Genomic DNA, 22118 nt, shown 5'->3' on the forward strand with positions numbered 1-22118 from the left:
ACAGAATCAGGGTTTTCCCTAACAGGTACAAATTATGTACAAATGAGGAGGTCAGCAAAATCCTGTTATTTCTTCAGACTATCAATTAGATGATGCCCCTTGCAGCTCCTGCAGCACTTCTTGAACTTTCTGAAATACAAAGCAGCTTATTTTATCTGTCTCCAAACAAGATCTGTCTTGACCTAGCTTCCTTTTCATGTTGAAAGTTTGGGAAATTCATCAAGCAAATGATGGTTCTCCTTAAACTACTCAGGTTACTTGTTCCAATTTAGAATATTCATTGTTTAAAGAACAAAACCTCAGAGATCACATTCCTTAACAATTCCTAAAGACCTTGTTTTCCTGAAAAAATTACTTTTCTTTCTCTTTCAGCAGATACAATTCTGTATCACTGAATTTCCAAATCAAGAAAAAATACCTGGGACAATTTTCCAACCATGTTTCCTTGAGTTTTGCTGGTAGACAGAAGATATCTCTGAACTGTTTCCATTGTATCTACTTCAAAGTAGATACAATGGAACTGTTTCCATTCTATCTACTTTAAAGAATCTATTTTTTAAATCCTTCTTATAACATAGGCTGGAATATAGCAAGTTGAACACATGATAAAGTAAATTCTGCAGTAAGCTGATTATTATACCAAACAAAAACACAGGGACACTCAGAATGGTGTGTTAAGTCTTAACAGTGCATATTACCTATTGCTGTTTGAAAGCTGCAAGTTGCAAGATGATCAAACACTGGCGATGTCAACAGAATGCTCTTCAAATACTTCATTCATCATTTAATGTTATTAAAATAATTTCTTATTTGCATACAGAATTTCATATAGCATATTATTTACAAAAGAGCTCAATGTCATATAAAATTGTTTACATTCATTATAGGAAATTATTAACTATTCTGGCTAAACAGCATGAAATCAAACCTATTCCTGGTACACAAACCATTTCCTAAAGTTCAACAACCTGAATATTTATTGTCTTTTATTCCTCACTGTCTTTCACTGTCAGCTGTTATAACCTCCTACCAAGGAAAGAGAAACAACTGCCTTTGCTTCTTGCCTCATGGCTGATAAAAGATCAGCATTGGCATGAACATTGTTAAACATTACTGCCTTTTAAATATGTGTAAAATTCTATTGTTTATATCACCAAAATTACCTTAACATTTGTTACTCTGTTACTGGAGTTCCACACCTGGCCTCTTCGATTGTTGCAATTGGATGTGTTTATGATTAAACTCACAAGGATGTGTGAATTGTTGGAAAACAGAAAAATTTGAATGGAGCAGAATTTGCACAGAATTTGCCCTCTTTGAGCATTAACTTTGGCAAGGATAAGTGAATGACATTTTTAGTGAAAAGAACGTTTTCCATCTCTTATTACTCAACCTTGATGTTATGCAAGCCCCCTGAAATTACATACCTAAAATCAATGGGTATTACTGAAGTAACAAAACTTAGATATTTCAAATTTAAAAATTATCTTCTCTCCAAAATAAATTTAGAAGTATATTTGCCATACAAGAATTATGGCATTAATAATGATAGAACTCAATTTTTCACATTTTTGTACTTTCCTGAAGACATAAAGTACTGTTAATGTAAATATAAGGCTCACAAAAAACTTGAGGGAAGCAGTACTTCTGTCTATGAAGTTTATGTAGAAAGATAATGAACTAAATTATTTTCAAGAAACTCAGGATAAACAGAACACCACAAGTTCTCTCAAGAGCTGACAGAATGCAAATGGAAATCAATCTGCTATGGGAACTGGACTCAACAAATCTGCTGAATAAACACATGGCAAGTACAATATGGCAAGTTTAACAGAATTTATCTGCTCTCAAAATGCCAATGCAAAAGAGAGTCTCCTTTTCTGGATTACAAGTTTTAAATGAACAGCTATTCAGACATTAGCAGAATACATCAGTAGTATCAGTGTGCTGATGTTCATGAACTTGAGTGTTCATGAAACTCACATTAGTAGTGGATCACTTCCCTTAAGTTTATCTACATCCACTTGTACTCAAAGTGTTTTTACTGTTGCAGTCCAGTGAACAGAAACTGAAAACATCCACTAATGACACCAGAGTAAAGATGGCCTTTGCTGGTGCGCTGTTAGGTATCAGCATACGTTCTAAAACCAGTATTTGAAATTAAGACAGACAGCCTTATATGCGATCCTTATCTCACTACAAATCCAAATCAGAGAAGTAAAACTATCAGCCTGTGTGTATGGAACAAAATACACTGTTATTTGAAGAGTAATTTCTTGAGGTCTCACATGAGGATGCCAATAAAAACCCACTGGTTTTGTACCCAAAGCATCCACTACTGTGTTCTGCCACATCTACATTAATGTGTGTTACAAGTACACTGTGGAAGTAACAAAATTCCATTTGCCACCATCACCCAGCAACTGTGTTCCCTGGCTGTAATTTGCAAACTACTAGAGGCCAAATTCGAAGTCTGTCAAGCATTTTCTGTTGTCCTTTCTTTTCAGCATAGAAGAAAATAAAGTCTGACTCTGTCATGGAGGTGGATGCGCTGAGTAACAGTTTCATTCCTCTGTTCCAGAAAATTTCCTAGGTCTGAGAACAAGATCTTTGATAGAGGTAGTGATTTCCTGAAGCTCTTTTCGAATGCTTTCTGCTCCTTCCTCCTCTTCCATGTTATCTTTTGTGTCACTGTCTCCATGTTCAGTTTTCTTAGTCTGGCTGGTCAGTTGTTTCACCACTAATCCCTGGTATTTGACTATCAGCGAATACTGATCCTGAGGGCACAAAATGAGAAGGAACCCAGGGAATGTCAATGTTACAGAAAAGGTAGACAGACCTATAATTAAAGATGTAATTTTTTTAAAAGCATTCTCCCATTCTTGGGCAAAGAGAGTTAGTAATACAGAAATATATTTCTAACAAAGTACTTGACAACCTAAATTTTGAGAGACATTCAAAGAGGCAAAAAACTGAAAGCATCCAAGTGCTGCAGAAACAGGACAATAACCAGTGAAGCATGAAAGCAATACAGTTAGTAAGCATCACCAGTTTCAGCAGTATAAAATACAGAACCTGTATGTATTTGCTCTTTAAGAGGGACATCTTTCTTTAAAACTGGATTAGAAAAGTTTAAAAAGCAACCATGCTCTAGCTCAGAGGAAAGATGTAAAAATGTTCCATTGTAAGAATCGTAATATCCCCCAAGACAGAGCTGTCTCTATGGTTAATTCAAAGGACTGATAACAGATTTTTAATTTTATTTTAAAAATTTGATGACAGATCCCTGAAGAGATTGATCTGCAATGCAGTCCAGATCAGAGCAACTGTATATTCTGCACATAAAGTGATGTTTAGGCATGAAATCAAACGGTGTCAGGTTTATGCAGCAAAAACAGCGTAAGGCAAAACTTTCATGCTCTGTTGTAGAAAAAAGGTAATTTCCCCTTAAAAAGCTAGAAAAGAATACCTCTGGGATCTTGCCACTTAGGAAATTGATTATCTGTGGTACTGATCTTCCTGGTGCATGAAGCATGCAGTGAGTTGAAAACTGAAATAACAATACTGATGTCAGGTGCAGAACAAGAGCTGGATCTTCTGTGACTTTGAGCTGTTCAATCAGAGCTTGTCTATGCTGAAACAGGACTTGCCTAAGGAACAAGAATATATGAAGCAAAATTATGATTCTATGATTTTATCATATAGTAGTTGATCACATATGCTAAAACTTATTTAACATCAATTAATTTTAATTTTCTTCTCTGACCATTTATTTATGCGGAATTCCAAAATGTTAATTGAAAAAAAAACCCAAAGAACTATCACTGGCATAGCTCAGATTTTGAAAGACCCCTAGGGAATTTATACTATAGAAAGTGAGCCAACAAAATTAGCTAAATGTGAATTCTCCTCCTTCTCCCATGGATTTAGAACTGCTTGACTTGCTGTTTTTCAGTTAAGCAGTTTGGAAAGGACTGCCTCTTACCCACTGAGTATGACTGCTCTCATACTAACCATCCCACGTTTGTTCAGCAATATAGCCACATTTCATAGAATAAATAAAATTAAGGTACCTTTCCTTCTTTTTGTCTCCTTTTTTCACCATAACACCACAAATATCCACTGCAGAATCAAGGCACGAAAGAAAATCTTCTATACTCTATTAAAAATAATAGAAATATTTAATCTGTGTTTGCAGATTATAAAAAAATTTAACTACTGTTCACAATTAATCACACAAAAGATGATTGTGAATACACTTGAATAAACTACAGAAGAAAAGAGAAAGTAACAGGTATTTAGTAGAAATTACCTTTGTTCATCTACAACAGTTCATATACTTAAATACTAACTCAAACTGTAATTCATTAAAAATGAATACATGTTCAACAATTATTTACAGATATATTTTTATTAAGAAACACCTCAGTATGGCCTTTTGCATAAAATAATTAATAAATAAATCTCCTTGTGCCTACACTGCCATAATCTGAACGTTTGGGGTTTCTTTAACTTATCCATAATTTTACTAGTTAAGGAATACATGGAAAAACATCAAGAACTCTGGGAACAAAATACAAAAACATCAACTACTTTACACTGGAGATTCTCACTCAGTTTTCACTCTTCTCACCTGCCTATGAAAGGCACCCTGGATTCCATAGGGCAGCAAGGAGCCAAAGGTGACTATCAGTATCAAAATCTAAGATCACCTTTTCATCTCTGAACATTCACAGATACAAAAGCACACTTTCTCTCACTGCTTTACACAAATACAAAACATTATTTTACCTCCAACCTTCACAGCAGCAGTGATTACATACTAAACTACATGTGTCAGCTATTTATTTATTCAGCAAAACAGAAGATCTGAACTTGATTTTTACCTTGCCATTCAAAGAAGTATGCAGTTTAGTTAAAGGACCTTTGGTATCTTCTGGCAGTTTACCTAAAATCTTGATTCTGCCCTGTATGGGACAATAATGGAAATAACGTGTAATATTAATCATCTTTTTAGATGCTGGCATGTTATTGAAAAAATATCACTGATCTACTTGAGACTGTTACAAAGGAGCTTTTATTTTTGTACCTCACTTGTGATTGTAGAGTAATTTTCTGTAGTCATCATTGACTCAGATGCCAAGAAGTTGAAAACCAGATTTGTAATATCTGTACACAGAGTCTTCAATAGGTGTTTGGCAAGGTTAGTCTGAGTATCATCTGTTAAAACAAATAAGTGATTAAAGTAACTTATTATAATCATCTGGTTCCTATGATGCTATCACAGCACCTTCCTACCTGTGGACTCTATCAACCATGAGCAGTATGAGAAAGTTATCTGGATACATGAAGATAACATCCCTCATTTGCTGTGACATTGTTATGGAATGTTGTTCAGTGAAAAATGTGAGCTTTCAGGTCTGTAAGAACATTTTAATGCATTGCTAGTATTTCAAAGGTGTACCTGTATAAGCAGTAAACAACCCTGTACAATCCTCCTGAACCACTGCTATTGAACAAGTCAAGAGCATACAAAGGAAAATTCTGCAGGACAAGCAGTTAAATAGAAGAACAGCCATGTGACTTCAAGACTGAAATACTGAATTTGGGAAAAAAAAAAGAGGCTACAGAACACATGCCCAAGAACAAGGGCTAATGGGAAATAATTCTACATATTCCAAAATAAAGGAATATCAGGTAGTTTTGCTGATGTTTCCTTCTGCTAGAAGATCTCCACAGGCAATTCTAGGCAAAAGCTGAATACAGCAGAGAATCTTGGAAATGTCTACAGTATTTTCCTAATGCTAACTTTTCTGTCACTCCTTACAGAGCAACCCCCTACAAAACAAATCTGACAGACTATCCTCAAGCAGCAGCTACTTTCAGTATCAAACCTATGAGGTTTAAACAGTAGCTTCTTAGAATCAGGTGGTACTCAATTTTTTCATTAGTGGCACTGTTGACAGAATAAAATGAGCATACTAATATTTTCCTTTTTTTTTTTCATCCATACAGTGAAAAATTGGAAAGAATGCAGACACTTGGGAAGGAAAGACAAGAACACAGTTACCTTGACATAAGGTAACAGAATATGGATATGAAATAAAGAGAATGAATTTCAATTACTGTGCAAAGCTATGCACTTCAGCATAAAGCCAGTGTTATGCATACTAAACACATCTCTAGCTTTTTCTTTCTAGATTTTCCTTTTTAAACTCTAGCTCCTGTCTGACCTTTAATGTAGATTCTGGAATAAATTTAGCATCCTTGAAGGAACATATTCATTTTTCAAAGTATATATTTTGTACCTGTGAAATGCTTTGCTCCCTTTTCAAATAACCGAATGTTGTTGTACAGGTTTGAGAATTCCTCCTGCAAGTCCTTCATAGCCTGTCTTCTGTTGGCTCCAGAGGAAGATGTGGAAGATGTAAAAACGGAACGCACAACCTCCTGGTAAGTTTTTGTCAAAGGTCTTAGAACAGGAAAGAAGAAAGGAGAAAACATTGAGCAAAGTGTGAAACTGTACAAGGTTTTCCCAAATATATCAGCAACAGAGAAAACGACCTCATTATGTAGTAAATGATAGGGACATGAATGCCACAGAACTGTGAGACAAACAAAAAGCCAATTATGAAAATTAGAAAAAAAAACCATGAAGATATTAAAATATTAATTAAACTATACTTAATGGCAGATGTTCTAATATTATAGTATGTATGGTATGTAAATATATGCCAAGGTTTTCACAATCCTCAATGGGAAAAAGGTGAAAGGTAAAGGGATTTCTAGTAGCAATGGTATTCCCAAACTTTCAGGGGCCTCTGGACAAATTTCTAAAAATGCAGTTACTATGGCACTCCAGGTTTATTCAAGCTTGGCTATTACAGTCTTATCTCATGTTCCTTTTGCTCTGAACATACAAATTCACATTCTCTTTGGTATGGAATATCTTTTAAAAGAAGTTATTAATCTTTGCATAGCTCAGTTTGCTAACATAACTTACTATCCTGCTCTCATGGGTACCAGTGGAGACACAGATGCCAGCAAACATGAACATATATTAAAGGCAGTCCAGAACATGGGACAGCTGAAACCCCAGTGTGGGGGGGTGTAAATACACCCATGAAGCTGAAAATGAGCTTGCAGGACCATGTACTGCTAAGCAGAAGCACATTCCTGTGTCAGTCCAGCTTTCTAATACATAAAACATGTAACATGGAGCTGTACAGAAAGACATGAAGCACAATATTCTCTATCAACAAGACCCTCTTTTCTAAGCAAGAAAAAAGACTGAAGTGTAGATTCATCTGAAGTGAATCACAATTTTTCTAACTCCAGCTGAATTATTGAAATTACCTTCTTATATGTTCAGCAATTTCTGTAATGAGCTCTTCAGGGCAATCCTGCATGCGGGTCTTTAAAACATCCTCAATTTCCTCTTGTGACATGAAAGAGAACTCCAGCTTCTTACTCCTACCTGTAGTGGCCATAAATAACACTCACTGAGAAAACATTCCATTTAGTATTGCTACAATTACTCTGTGCCATGAGACACTGGAAAGCCTTAAATTCCAACCACCATAGAAGAAATGCTTATCAACAATGGAAAAACTGGTATGATTATACATGACAGCGGAATTTTACACATGTGAAAAACTGACAAATTCTCTCTTTTGATCACTTAGAAGTTTCTGTAATAGACAACTGAAGTAGTGTATGAGGATATGTATTTTTGGTGACACTTTTTTTTCTGCTTGGCCCATTATTTTAGAAACCATGTCACCAAGACCAAATAAAGTGCCAAAACTGAGTGTTCCTACTTGAAGGATTTCACAACGCTATTGTGTTTATTTTTTTAAACTCCATTTAGTAAGGTACACAATGATGTAACACAGTGTCCTAAACTTGAGGTTACAGTATAAAATCTGAAACATGATAAATTACATCAGACAAGGTGTTCCTGTAATAAAAGCAACTTATATGCATACAATTTAGTGCATCTGTATTTCAGTTTTGCACAAAACATGAACTTTTCCCGGGTGCTGTAGAATTTTTACATGTAAGAATGAGATCAGAACAGAGAACCAGAAAAGGACATGTTCCAGATGTACCTTAACACAGGCTTATTGTGTACATAAGTATGGAGATCAATGATGTTCCTTGTTGAGCCACAGCAGTAATGAACATACAAGGTTTATAAACAAGTGAAAAGGGAAGTTAAATCAGGTTTTAAAAAGGACCTTATTTATACTTGAATATAAGTATAAATAAGGTTTCATCTGAGTTTACCTTGAGATCGTGGTTCAAGCTATTTATTATAATACAGCAATAAGGGCAGAACAGAAAGCCTACACCAAAAACCAGAAGAGACTGATCACTGTTTTACTCAGTAACTGAGTAGTCCTGAAAAATAATTCCATTTATATGTGAATTACAGTACACTGTGAGAACAGTATCAAACAAAATTACTACAGTGTATTTCACACATCAAATATCATGTTTCAAAGTATCTTTCACTCAGTATTTAAAGCCTCGATCCTACATAAAAAATGGAAGCACACCCATTTCTGGTTCTCCAGCAAACAAAAGAAAGAACATGGCTGCCTCATTTGCAACCACTGTTTGCTCTAAATCTAACAATGTTAGCTTTTACTTAGCAAGCCATTCATGCTCCTTTTAATAGTGGACAAACAGGCACCAGCAATAAGAAGTGATATTAAAACTATCAAAACATTAGTTTTGACTGTGTATTTTATTCCTATGAAGAAAAAAACTGTTTGATTGCTATGATTTGTTAATTTAGGCCATTCATTTATCAAACACGATGCAGCAGGTGTTACAAAATCAAGTGTAACATTCACCCCAAAATCTACGGCATTTCCTACATAAAATAAAAGAATGAATATACAATGGTATTATTTCCTTGACTTAAATTTCCTTTTTAAAGACTAAGTTATACTGTTCAGTGAACATGTAATGTCCATTTAATTTAAATACCAGACCCATAGATACAATTGTAAGTACATAGTGTTCTCATCTTCTTGACATTTTAGCTGACCATATCTAAACAGTGGGGGAAGAACAGACATGTAGAAAAAAAACAAAGTAGTAAAACCATGTGGAATAGATATGAATAGATAGTGTCTAAAATAAAATGACAAACCTGTGGCAGGCCCTTGTGACTCTTCATCGCTGTCAGCATCCTTTCTCCCTTTCTTCTTGGTTTTCTTGATCTTTATCTCTCTGGCATTCCCACCACCTCCTCCTCTCACGCTTCCACTGCCCTCTGGTGGGGAATTACTTGCTTAGTACACAGAAAACTTGCAGCACTTAAAAAGTTTACAATGCCACAGTAATTTATCTATGTTACTTGTTAATGTTGGATTGAAAACCATAACCTGATTCTAAACACAACCTAGAACATATATTTCAGAATCTTAAGGCCATAAGTTTCATTCTTAAGAAAAAAAAGCAACTGAAGCAAAGGTCATTAATAAACACAAACATCAAATGCACATATAATAAAAAGAAGAAAAAAAAAAGCAGTATCTTGCTTCAGTTAAAAACAGATGAGATACCAGGGTCCATAATGTAATAGGAGATCTCTGTCAGCTGAAAACAGCATCTTAGTAAGCATTTAGCATTTTTATTCAGTGATGCTAAATAACTTGACTTTATAAAAATTATGATAGATAATGTAACTGTTAATTTTCAGAGAAAGAATCCTACACTATAAGCATTTACCCAAAATATTATTGGAAGTACACATTCAATTAACTCGAGACCTTGATCCCTTTCAACATTTCCTAGATGACTACAGAGTAATGGGATGTTCCAGCTCTGACACACATAACAAATTACTTTTTTCACAAGTTCTGAAATCAATGTATGCAACTGCAGACAGAATCTCTACTCTCCACAAGACAAGCTGTTCTGCTCTTTCTTCCCTTTTTCACAACCTCTTCTGTTATTTTTTCACTTAGAAGAAATTTAAACTCCATGGTGCTAGACATATATGCATTGAGAAAGCGGGTGTTTTTTCCATTTAAATATGGTCCAAGGTTTCAAGTAACTACATTATGTAACTACTATTTTTTAAGAAAAAGAAACACAAAGACATGGTGCTCTTCCTTAAAAAGCTAACTGCATCTGCTACATGCCACAGATGGATTTTTAAGCATCACTCTGCAGGAACAGCCAAAAAATAGTGCTTTTCACAAACTTATTTGAAATGTGACTGCATTACAGTAATTACATTACATAAAACTGTTATGTTGGGGTGTTTTTAGGTAATGCACATAACAGTCCATAATAAAACATTTCAGGGTAGTGCTCACTGATGGTGCAGCATGTTACCTGTGGGTATCAATTTGTCTAGAAACATGGTACGGGCTCAGTAGAGTCTCACTCCTCAGAGGGCTGGAAACTGAAGTCATTCTATTATGACAACTCAATTAAAGATTCAAGCTTCTCTACCTTAGCTATGGCCTAGAAAAATCTGCCATCTCTTGTGGCAAGCATAAGTTTAATTTCTATGTCAACTCAGGCCTACTCATGCTCTTCTTTAAGAGTAGAATGTTCTATTTTGCAGATGAGTATATTCAATCAAGCCAGATGCACCAGTGCTCTAATGCTCTTACTTTCAGTAACACAGTAACACTCTGCAAGTGAGTTCAACATAGATTGCTCAGCTCTGTTGCAACAGCACAAGAATCACACAAAGTTTTTGGGATTCACAGTCTTCAGATTGAATACCGGTTTAAAAAGCAGGATGATTTCAAAGGGTTAAACCCACATATATTTATTCTTCCTTCAACTGAAATCTATTCCAAACAGTCACCACACAAATGAAGTAACGTTTGGGATTAATTTAATCCAGAATATACCTCAAAGTAAACTGTCTAAATCTCCAAGTAACTGTTACATGTGCAAAACCAGAAAATTCCATGGCAGGGTTTTCTCAGAAAAGATGACAAGTATTCCTCAAAAAAAAAAATTCCCAAAAACTCATTCTAATTTTAGAAAAAGTTAGTTTGGAATTAACATCCAAAGACTAATAATAAGAAACATAGTAATTTTCCTGGACCCCTGAAAAATGGAGACTAAAATTTTATATGCACTGTGTAATAAAACATAGTAGAGAGGTCCCTGAGCTAATACTGCTTTCATTCAGTCTTGTGTGATCATACTGTATAAAATAATAAATGAACACAGGCTTCCTTGCTTCTAAAAACAGTTCACTTGTGTTGAACTACTCAAGAGTCCTTTATAGTACTTCCTCTGCATTTCTAAGTCTGAAATTAGTTCTCATGGGCATAGCTGAGATGTATGCATATCCACAGTATAATGGTAAGCAGCTGGATTATTTCTTAAATATCTTAAGCAACAGACTGGAAGCATTTAATGGACTAAAAAATATACTAATTTTATATTTGAATATTTCAAAGACAAAACAAATTAGTTTGTTTTTTTTTTTTTGCTTAAGCTGAATATTGATATCTTACCTGCTGCTTTCTTTCTTCTTTCATCCTTTTTGTCTTTTTTATTAGCATACGAGTTCTCTAAAGAAGCCTGTTTTAAATCCTCTTCAGTGATTAAATTAACAGGGTTGTTTTTAATTTCCTAAAAGGAAGAACATGCACACCATAGCAAAAAGATACAGCAATGGAAGAAACATTTAAGCCAGCTGGCCATTTTCAAGTACACGAATCAAACATCACATTTTCCAAGTGCAACACAAGACTGGACTTCTTGAGTACACCAGAATATAAATTACACCCATCAAATATAGAAACCTGCTGTTCATTTGTCTTGCTTCTTCTCTAGTTGTATTTCAGATGAGATGTACAGAAATTTTAACAGAGACTGGAAAGTCCCATGAACTTTACTCCAAAACTCAATGTGCACTGCATCTTGACCAACAAAAACCTACTGTACCTTTTCTGCTTTCTGTTGCATCAGATCAGAAAAGAGCTCAGCACAGCTGCTTAGAAATTTCTCACTGACTGCAATGGTGTCATTGAAGACCAAACCTGAAGAGCTTTTGTTTAAAGATCTCATCACTTGCTGGAGCAAAATCCCAACATCTTCTACTGACAATGAGCTGGGCAGAAGAGTCTAGGATAAAGAAAATTAAAATACAGCAGCCTTGTAAGTGGATAAACAGAATAGACAGAGGCCTTTTGACACCTACTAACTATTCAGAAAGCACTGCACTTTTCAAATTGAGCTACTAATTTAAGACTACACACTATTTTAAATCTTCTAACATGCAAATCCACATTTCTCTAGAAATATGTGTTACCTCTGGGCAAATGCATGGTCCAACAGCTACAAAGCAACACCAAACACAGAACATCAGCAGCACTTCAGAGCAACAAAGGTAGTGCTGTAAGGCCTAAAATTAGGACTTAGGACAAAGTGGCTAAGGTCTCTCTGCTCACCAAAAGTGTTGTAAGCATTTAGTTTAGACATTTTCTCAAAAAAAAAAAAAAAAAAAAAGCCCAACAGTAATATATTGTTCTCTAGTAGAGAAATACACTAGTTTGAAATGAAAGTTAGTCTCACGTATCTATAAACTGAATGCCAGCAGGTCCTTCCCCTGTTTTTGTTCAGGTCAAATCAAAGGCAAATAATGCCCTTTTACCTGTCATTTTAATTAGCCTGAATTTTCTTCTTTGACAACATAGAATTTCATTACACATATATGTAGTTTCAATAAAGTATCATTTGACATAAAAATAAGAAAAAAAAATATCCAAAAGCAATTGAAAGGATTGCTTACTGCTACATCTATCCAGTTTCCAGAGCTGATGGCTTCCTCCACAGAGGCTTCAACTTGATCCACAATCTCTTGACCAACACAAGCTGCTCTCAGAAATAACAGTTGTGCAGACTTGTATCTTTTTTTAATGTAGCCTGCTGGGTCAGGGATGCCAAGTCTGTACAATGCATCAAATTCTGTAAAACAGTTAGATGTCTGTTAAAATTTAGTTCCTTTATATACATACAAGATCTTATGAGATGACTTTAATTTGAAAGCAGGAAACGAAGAGTTAAACATATTTTTTATACAAGTCAATGCAGCCTTTAGCTAATGCTGACCTAAAACTTAGTTCAGTACAAGCTACATCTAAATGTTCTTAATAGAAGTAGGCAGATTAAATCATGGATGTGACTTTGATCTGAGTTTAGAAAATTGGCTTTTTCATATTTTTATACCATTAAGTTTGTATTTGCAGTCATATCTTTCCAAAGTATTCTAATATATAATGAACAATATTTACAATACCTACAGTGTCCAAGTGTTTTGTTTTCAACTATTTAGTAGTTTATCTTAAGATGTGTGGAAAACATTCAAAGACTCACAGACACTCCATCAGTCAGGCAGTGTTACAGAAACACTTGATACTATCATTTATTTTAAGTTAGGGTGAACCTTTTCAATCTGCAAGAATAACAGCTACTTAGGGCCTGACCATTTGGGACCATAAGGGGATATTCCTCTCTTTATTCAGATCCACATTTTCCCACAGCTCATGGTGTTTCAAAACACCATCATCCAGCATCACTCAGCTTCAAGTTAGATATAATTGTCTGGATTCTAATCAGGAAACTAGTGCTACTCACTCCAGTTCTACAAATATTATTTTGGAAAAAAGTTCTTCCTGAGCACTGCATGTTTGGACCAAAGTTTGGTTTTAATCTGGACATCTGGCCCGAAACTCCAGCCATGATGATCTGAAAAGTCAACAATGAGCAGGCTAATCAATGTCTTCAGAGCAGTAACAAAACCAGCATTTGTAATTGTTTGTGAGAAATAGTTACTGTTTAGCAGTACAGTCCCTCTGCTGAAATACAGTTCATTGTGATAAAGTAACACACATCATTATGAGCAAGGTGGTCTTTGAGCAAAGGAGTATCAGCCACTGCATTGGTTTCCACTTCTCCTTATGAGGCTTCACCCTAAGCACTGGCAATATTAAGGTAAGACCAATTACCTACACTAGTTTTAGAAAGCTATTTTACCCGTAAGAATATAGATTAATTACCTAAGTAACCATTCTGCTTGAAAAAGGAATCCACCCATTTGTTCTGTGTTCTGGAATAGATGTCTGGAACAAACACAGCCTTATCCTGCCTCCCACCAACCACGGTGCCTTTCAGACGACCAGCATTAACAAGTTCCTCTAGCAAAGCTACAAGAGGAAAATAAAGGAAGAGATGTTTCCTAAGTTAGTATATCCATTAATCAAAAGATAGTAATTATTTTCCCTGGTTTGTTTCTCCTTTCTTTCCACCAATTAGTTTGTGCTTGTTCTAATGAAACATTGCCAAGCTCTATCAATTATTTTTAACACTTAAGAGAATTTCTTCATAAAACCTCTGGAAATCAGAAAAATCAGACATTGTTTCTAAAAAGTGAGCCACAATGGCAGGATCAAAATGTTTTTTATTGGATATATACCAGGGCACTTCTAGATTTAATTTGAAAAATGCAGACATAGAAGACTCTTTCTCTGACCAGAACAGTAAAATATAATAGCATTTTATTAGTAATTTTTTTTAAATTCATTGCTTGCACATTAACCAAAATGGAAAAAAAAAAATCTGGATGCAGAAAATGACATGAAAAGTCATTACCTAAACTGCATAACACAGCTGCCAATAATAACCTCTTGAGAATACTGCTAACAAAAAACATATTGGTAACTGGCAGTACTGAAGCACTAAGCACTTCCCAATGCTAAATGAGATTTTTAAAATCCATTTAAATTGCATAGGAATATCTGATTTGCTTCCTATGATCTGCTTCCGCCTTTCTGTAATACGAGAGATACGTTTTAAAAAAATCAGTGACACCAACTGCTAACTCTGCTAATTTCCAGAGCTTTGCCAAATGGCTTTTTTTAATACTCAGTTTATGTTCATTTCTATTTCATTAAAAGACGTGTTTTGCTCTGGAACAAAACATTAAATGGTATCACATGGCAAGACTTCTTCCTCATTAAACAGAAGCAGCAATCAACACTTCAACATGCTTAGTACAGCACACAGAGGTCCAGCTCACTTATGCAGGGAAGTTTACCTGAAAGCCCAGTTCCAGAAGAAACAGTGCACAGCAAATCATGACAGTTTTTGTCAGATATGCCCATAGTGTAGATGAGCTTCTATAGGCTAGCAGCTATTGAGCACAACTGCCACTAGCAAAGCTGAACAATACTTACACTGAAAAAATGCAGCAGAAAGAGAAACTGATTTAAACAAGACATAGCTTTATGTAATTTAAGACAAAAACCAGGAATTATGTTCTACTATGGTTCAGTTACATTGAATAAAATGGAACTTTTAAGGCCAATTCTGGAAATAAAGTTAGTTTTTTATACTTCCTAATTTTAGTTGCCCTAGAAAATAGAGTCAAGGTGTCTGTTCCACTTAAGCAACTGTTAGATAATACAGAATGGTTCTCTGTTTGCAATTTCAACTTCTTTTTATTCAAAGTTTTTAGGAAAAATAATTAGATTTTCCTAGAACTCCACAAAGTTGATTGAAAAATCTATTCATGCAGGAAAAGAAAAAAAATCTATTCTTTACAGAAAGAAGATGTCAGAAGAAAAGAAGTCAAATGAACACATCAATTAAATTCTGTATTTTATCAAGTGCCAGTTCTAAACCTCCAGGGCAGTGGAGGTGCTCTCAGTGACTTCATAGTGCATTGCTACAGTTATGTCTAGACAGTATTTTGTTTTAAAACAACAGGATCCCTGTAGAACTACCATGAATTCTCATTTATTTTTAAAGGTGACCAAGTAGTTTGTAGTGACCTATTAGGTCTCCATCAAAGTCTGACAAAGATGGTAAGTGTCCCTCTATGTCAGTCCTACACACAATAACATAATGCCCAGAAGTGAATAACATCTGTTATTTCATTATGCTTTGTAATTAGTGTCTTAACCTGAAGAGTTTCACATTTCTAAAATTACTTTTTATTGTAACTTTATGAGAGCTTAAGATGAATAGCAGCCCATCTATGTGAAAGAACCAAAGAATAATATTTATCCTGTCTAAACTCAAGTATTGATTAAATAATCAGCTGTTTGCAAATAATATAAATATTACACTGAACTTACATTTTTATTCTGGAAGAGACACAAAACTGATGATCACTTTTAAACACATTGCTCACAGCAACAGACATAAAAAGCTAAAAAGTAACATCATTAAAGGTATTTTTCAAGTTTGCAACATTTGTGAATAGAAATGGTATCTCAGCAAAGGGACACAATAAAATGTGGCAGCAAATAAAAAGATAAAAAGCTCTTTGAAACTTAGAAACTGCAGAGGTAATGAGACAAAGTAAAAAAAAAAATAAAGAAAAGAATGAAAAAAACTCACTAAAAAACCCCCATGGAAATACTAGAAGAAAGTATTGTGAGGCTCACTGGTGTCAGGAGAATACCAGAACTTCAATTCCAATTAACACTTCAATTCCAATTCCAACACACATCATCAAAACATGATGATGTACTTGAAGGATTTATCTGAAATAGACTGTAACCAAACACTGAAATTTGCTGGGTATTGAGACAAGATTATAATGCAATTTGACAGATTTTCCCTTTAATCTATGAAAACTTGGATGGCACATAAAAAAATGGTGGAAATTTTAAATTGATCATGTGGAAGTAGACTGTTCATATGATTTTATTTAAGTGCTAGGATTTTAATTTTTAATGAATAAGCCTGTGGTGGAGAACAACAGGATAAGCAGAGAGATATTACAGTTGAGCTGAAGTGAACAATGCCCTGAAGGCAAAAATATCCAATCTAGAGAAGCATTAAGGTTCAGGAGAAGAGACAGAAAACCAATAAAGGATTTTAAAAGACCAGCAGCACTTGGTCAGCCAGCACAGAAGACTAATGATGCCTGAAGCAGCATTTTTGAGAAAGAGGGGAGGGCACAAAAAGTGACAAACAACTAGAGCCTAAAGATTTAAGCTGCTGAATAGGGAATTTTTATGCATTTCTACTTAGAAAAGGAAAATAAAAGCAATCAGTTTAAGGATACGTTTTATCTCTCAGCATATAAAGTCATTCAACTAAGAGTACAACAAAAGCTTAGCCTCCATTATCACAGAAAAAAGTCAGTAAATCAAATCCTGAGCAATTAATGCCATTTGGCTACATAAAATCTGTCCCCTTTTGTGTGCTTCAGTGATAAAACTGCTAGTAGCTAAGGGCAAATAATGAAAGAGATGAATAAATAAGTACTGTGCTTCTTGCATCATTCTGTGCCCAGAGGCATCTCGTCAACAAATGTTTTCATTGCTCTGGATACAGAGAACATCCCCTCAGTTATGGATAGCACAAAGGGTTTAATACTTTCTACACTAAAGAGAAACACATTGTTCTGTATTTCAGAATTAAGTCTATGTGCTAAAAAGCTTCTTTGAAAGCACACTTTTGATAATGAGGAAAGGATTTCCTAACAAACACACAAAATATTCTGAATGAAACTCACAGTAAAGTAAATGTTCTTGAAATCCATACCGAGTGATCAAGCTACTTACAGGTGTAGGCCTTGGGAAAAAAAGAAAAACAAAATATAAATTAATTATATGAAACTGATGTGGAGAATCCAGAAACAAGAGAGGTTACTAGAGATGAATACAGCCTCAGGGTACTACACTGATGTTTAAAATAGCTTACAAGGTTTTAATTCTGAATTACTGTGAAGTAATAACACAAAAGCCATGATAATTATTGTAAGGAAACTTCTGCTTTGTTAAGTTTTTCCTCTTCCTACAAAGTGACACAAAAATTTGATTTAATAAGAAAAACTTATCTATAATCATATGTAGTGACCATATCAATATGTAACCGACTAAGGAGCAGTGGAGTGACAAGAGGACAGATATTCTACAAAGTAATAAAAGAACTACAGAGTAACATTTTCTTCAGCCAAAACACTAATGTATGTTGTATAGTGTATATAACAATATAACAGTATATTGTTATATACAGTATAACAATATACAATATAACAATACTTCCCTTGTTTTCCAAAAGTGAGTTCCTATTTCTAACAAGTGAGTCTAATGTAACTGAGAACTGGTCCCCAGGAATTTTACTACACTTAGGGGAATCTACCCATAGATCCTTTTTCTTTTTCAATCACAAGTGAATCTGGACCATAAAGACCTATGGCAATAATATTTTAATATGTGGTTGCAGCATTGCAATTTACCGAGTAATTGCAGTGAAGAGCCCACGAATGCGCGCTCGATGGCGGGACACGAAGGCTTCTGTAAAAATCACCCCACGGTTTTCCTGGTCCAGTTGGCCATGAATAATTCTACCCAAACGCCTGGATAATGCCTGAAAATAGAAAAATTGAGCTTTTCTAAGCATGCCTTCTTCCATCAGATATATGGGTATCTAATGACAGAAAACTCTGCAGAAAACAAGTATGGTTTGCAGATGTACCATGAAAACGAAGATTTAACCTTTGTATTAATTTTGCATAAAACAGTGACTTAAAGCCATGGATATTGCAAAGATAAAGAAAGAAGGTTGTCACAACCAATCCTGCATTTGCCAGGTTGGTGGCTTCCATCACCTGTAACAGGAAGTCTCCTGGAAGGTCATATGCCTTGCAGAGTTCTGATATTGTCACCTGGCCAGTTTCCTGTAGTTTATCATTTATTTCTTCTGCTAATTGATCCAGGTAACTCCTTTAGTAAAAATGAGAAAAAGAAAAGACAACACATTAAGTATGACATTCAAAGTCAACCTCAAGATCACATACTGAGCAACTGACCTCTTTTAATATACCTCTTTCTGTTACATCTTTGCAAAAATAAACTAAAAGTTATTTTAAATGAATAAAGGAGAACAGTGTAAGGGAAAATGTGTGTGTTTTTTTAAAAAGCCTGCTAAGCAGGTAGCTAGTTGTAACATGGGGCATTTATCTACTTGTATGAAAATTTCAAGCAAGAGAAAGAGGAAAAAAATGTCAATGAAAATTGGAAAACAGCTTAAGTAAGCAAGACAGGTCTTAACTATTTCAAGAGAGCCAGGTACTTCATATTTGACAAAAATAGTTCCTGAAGCTCAATCAATAAAAAGGACAGCCCCATAAGGGTATTAGTTCAGTGGTTGTTAGGGTGCTGGAAGCCATGAAATAACCAGCTCTGACATCTTAGGCTTGCGAGGTAAAACAAGAGATAGAATGTTTGTCAATAGCTGAGGCAGACAGCAAAACTAGAAACAAATGAGATCTGGCTGTGGTACACAGACACACTGGGTAAGAAATGAAGCCTCTTAAATGCAGGACACTGAACACAGATGTTCAGTAGGGCCTTTACACCATGTAGCACTGATCACCACCAAGTAGCTCTAAGATCAGCCAAGAAAAATGTATTTCACTTCAGAAGCAACAAAGGTTGGACACTAAGTTTTAGTCTGCATTTTAAAAAATAAGCATGGTATGAATTATACATATTGCTCCTGAAGGTACTCACTCATTTATAAGCTGTCCCAGTACAAGCTGAATACCTTTTTCAGATTTAACAATGTCATTAGCTCTGTTTTCAATGTGCAGAAGGTCTACATTTATCACCTAAAAAAAAAAACCTCTTATCAGAACTTTAAATTGAAAATCATTCTCAAGCATTGAGATATTAGTTACACATTCCTATATCTTGAGGAAAGATGCTCTTATTTTTTTTATACTATTGCATACAAATACACTTGATCTGTGTTTTGGAATAAAGTAGCAATCCTTTAGAGAAAAAAACCTCTTTTTGCAACTGTTACAATGTTGAAGAAAACTATGTGATAAAAAAATACCAGAAAGCAGTAAGACAAAATAGGAAACTGGCTTTTAGAAAGATTTTCTGTTTCCAAGTAATTTTGCTCAAGCCTGAAGGAAAAATTAGCCACAGAGGAAGACTACTGCAGGACAAAGATTAGTGGAGACACAAAGAATAATGAAGGAAGAGGACAGATTTAAAGAGGCATGCAAAGCTAATAATGTAGCCTCCTGCAGCTTTAAATTTAAATGGGTGACATATTTCTTTTCAGTCTGCCCTCCTTAGTTTACAAAGAAAGACTTCATAAACAAAAAGTGTATTTATCAGTATTGATTTCAGAAGTCCTAGATTATCACTAAGCAGAAAGGTTTCAATTAATGAACTCCGTATTCACAGCATACATGGTGATGAAAATGAAGAAGTATAAAGTTTTTATTACTAAAGTTACCTGTTGTAAGTCAACAATGTTAACTCGACCTTCAAGAAAAGATAAAACACACTTTTAGCACATGAAACATATTTGAAGAGATTTAGAATAAAGTACAGATCATTGTGCACAAAACATTTAATTACTTTTTCTGTAGACCAATTAAACTAGTCCATGAGTGCCCAGAGATTGTTAAAACTTTCTACCTTTCATGATGCCTTTAACATCATGATGCCTTCATGATGACCTTTAACAAAAAACCCACCAAATTTTAATTCAGTCCAAGCTGTCTCAATGGTATGATACACCACGGCAAAACACAAACTGAGGCAAACCTGTGATAACACTGAGAAAATGGCTAACCTGAATGGACATAATAAGAAGTTAATTTTTCTGAACATATGACTCAGTGAAATTCACCCTTAGGAATAACTCAAAGTACAATACACTGCCTGCTTATTAAAGCCATCAACAAAAAGCTATCTGAATTTCCTTATATATCTAAGTCATATCTTTCAATGCAAGTGGCTCTTCACATTGGTAAAATAAAAGAACTTCTCAATGACAATTTACAAATATTATTATTACCAATGGCGTGAAAGGAGAATGAATTTGAAATTCCAAGATAGGGTAAAACATCCTGGCCAGGTACTAACTGTATTAAAACATCAAATTTCCTTCAATAGGACTTTTATACAACTTTTATGTCAGAAATTCCACATAGGTGAAGATAAACCAAACAGCCTACCTTGATATGCTTATCTAAAAGCCTAACACAGATCTGAAGTGAAAATAAAAGAGCAGTAGGTGAATTAATGTGTAGATGAAGCAAACTGACTTTTTCGGAAAGATTAAGAGTACTGAAAACCTTCAAAATCTTTCTGTAGCCTTCAAAATTAACTTCCAAATTCAAAGGAAGAAAGAAAGTGACACACTTACCACCAGAAACATGGAGCTCATCGCGGATCTCCTTACTAATCTGTGCTGGAGTGACATACTCCTTGCCATCAAGGGTGTGCACTACTTCCAGCTGCTTCTCTGCGATCAGCTTTGTCACAATTTCTATACAGTTCCGTTCTGACAATCTATCAGAAGTAGAAGGAGTCAGCAGTTATTCTAAGCAAGTGCTTGCTAAAATGACCTTTAAAGTTTCAAACACACTAAACATGGGTAGTACTATGAAGACTGCTTGCAGTTCTTTGCGAACATACTTTTTCAGACGAAGAAATTAAAGCCTGTATCCTGCTTAACACCCACCAAATCATCCATATGGTTTCACTTGAGGGGGTCATCTCTCCAAAACTTTTACTCTCCTCCTGAACAGCTTTCAGCCCTGTCAGCTGTGAGAATGCACCTGCTGGTGAATTTGGGGACGCCTGTAATTAAAAAATTCGTGTCTATGACACTTCTGTGCGCCTTTATTTTACTTTTGCGCATTTCGGATTCATTTTTCTTTAACAAAAACAAGTTCTGGGCAATGGCCTCAACTAGTCAAGCAGACAGAAAAGTGAAACCGAGCACGAAAGCCGTGATGATTTTGAGCAACTCCAACTCAGCAATGACTACACACTCAGTCGCTGCCCTGGGCCTGCCCGTGCTCTGGGGTCCCCGAAAGGACGCGGGGCTCCAACACTGACACAGGGAACGGGAGAGGGGCCGTGCCGGTCCGGGCCCCGCGGGGTGCACGGGCTGGGGGCCGCGTGGGAAGGGGCGCGGGAAAGGGGCGCGGGAAAGGGGCGCGGCAGGCGGTGCCGGCGCCGCCTTGCTCACCTGTGGGCTACCTCGGCGAACTGCGCCCGCTGGAAATCGGCCGCCAGCTGCCGGATCTCCTCCCAGGCCGCCGCCATGGCGCAGCGACACGTCAGCCGCGCCCGGGC

General features: G+C 35.6%; 1 protein-coding gene across 1 annotated transcript; it reads right to left on the minus strand.

Moving 5' to 3' along the window:
* Positions 1-769: 769 nt before the first annotated feature.
* On the minus strand, positions 770-22091 carry UFL1 (UFM1 specific ligase 1). The gene is made up of 19 exons (XM_058020970.1): positions 22012-22091; positions 21181-21326; positions 20263-20291; positions 19524-19621; positions 18620-18734; positions 18248-18378; positions 17522-17580; positions 14052-14198; positions 12785-12960; positions 11938-12117; positions 11505-11622; positions 9164-9286; positions 7357-7477; positions 6309-6472; positions 5090-5220; positions 4887-4967; positions 4074-4159; positions 3470-3650; positions 770-2777 (listed from the first exon to the last, which is right to left on the minus strand). The coding sequence occupies exons 1-19, from the start codon at positions 22086-22088 to the stop codon at positions 2565-2567; spliced, it is 2376 nt and encodes a 791-aa protein (XP_057876953.1). The 5' UTR covers positions 22089-22091; the 3' UTR covers positions 770-2564.
* Between the last annotated feature and the right edge of the window lie 27 nt (positions 22092-22118).

The sequence above is a fragment of the Melospiza georgiana genome, chromosome 3 (assembly GCF_028018845.1).
Source record: "Melospiza georgiana isolate bMelGeo1 chromosome 3, bMelGeo1.pri, whole genome shotgun sequence".
In the NCBI taxonomy this organism is placed as follows: Eukaryota; Metazoa; Chordata; class Aves; order Passeriformes; family Passerellidae; genus Melospiza; species Melospiza georgiana.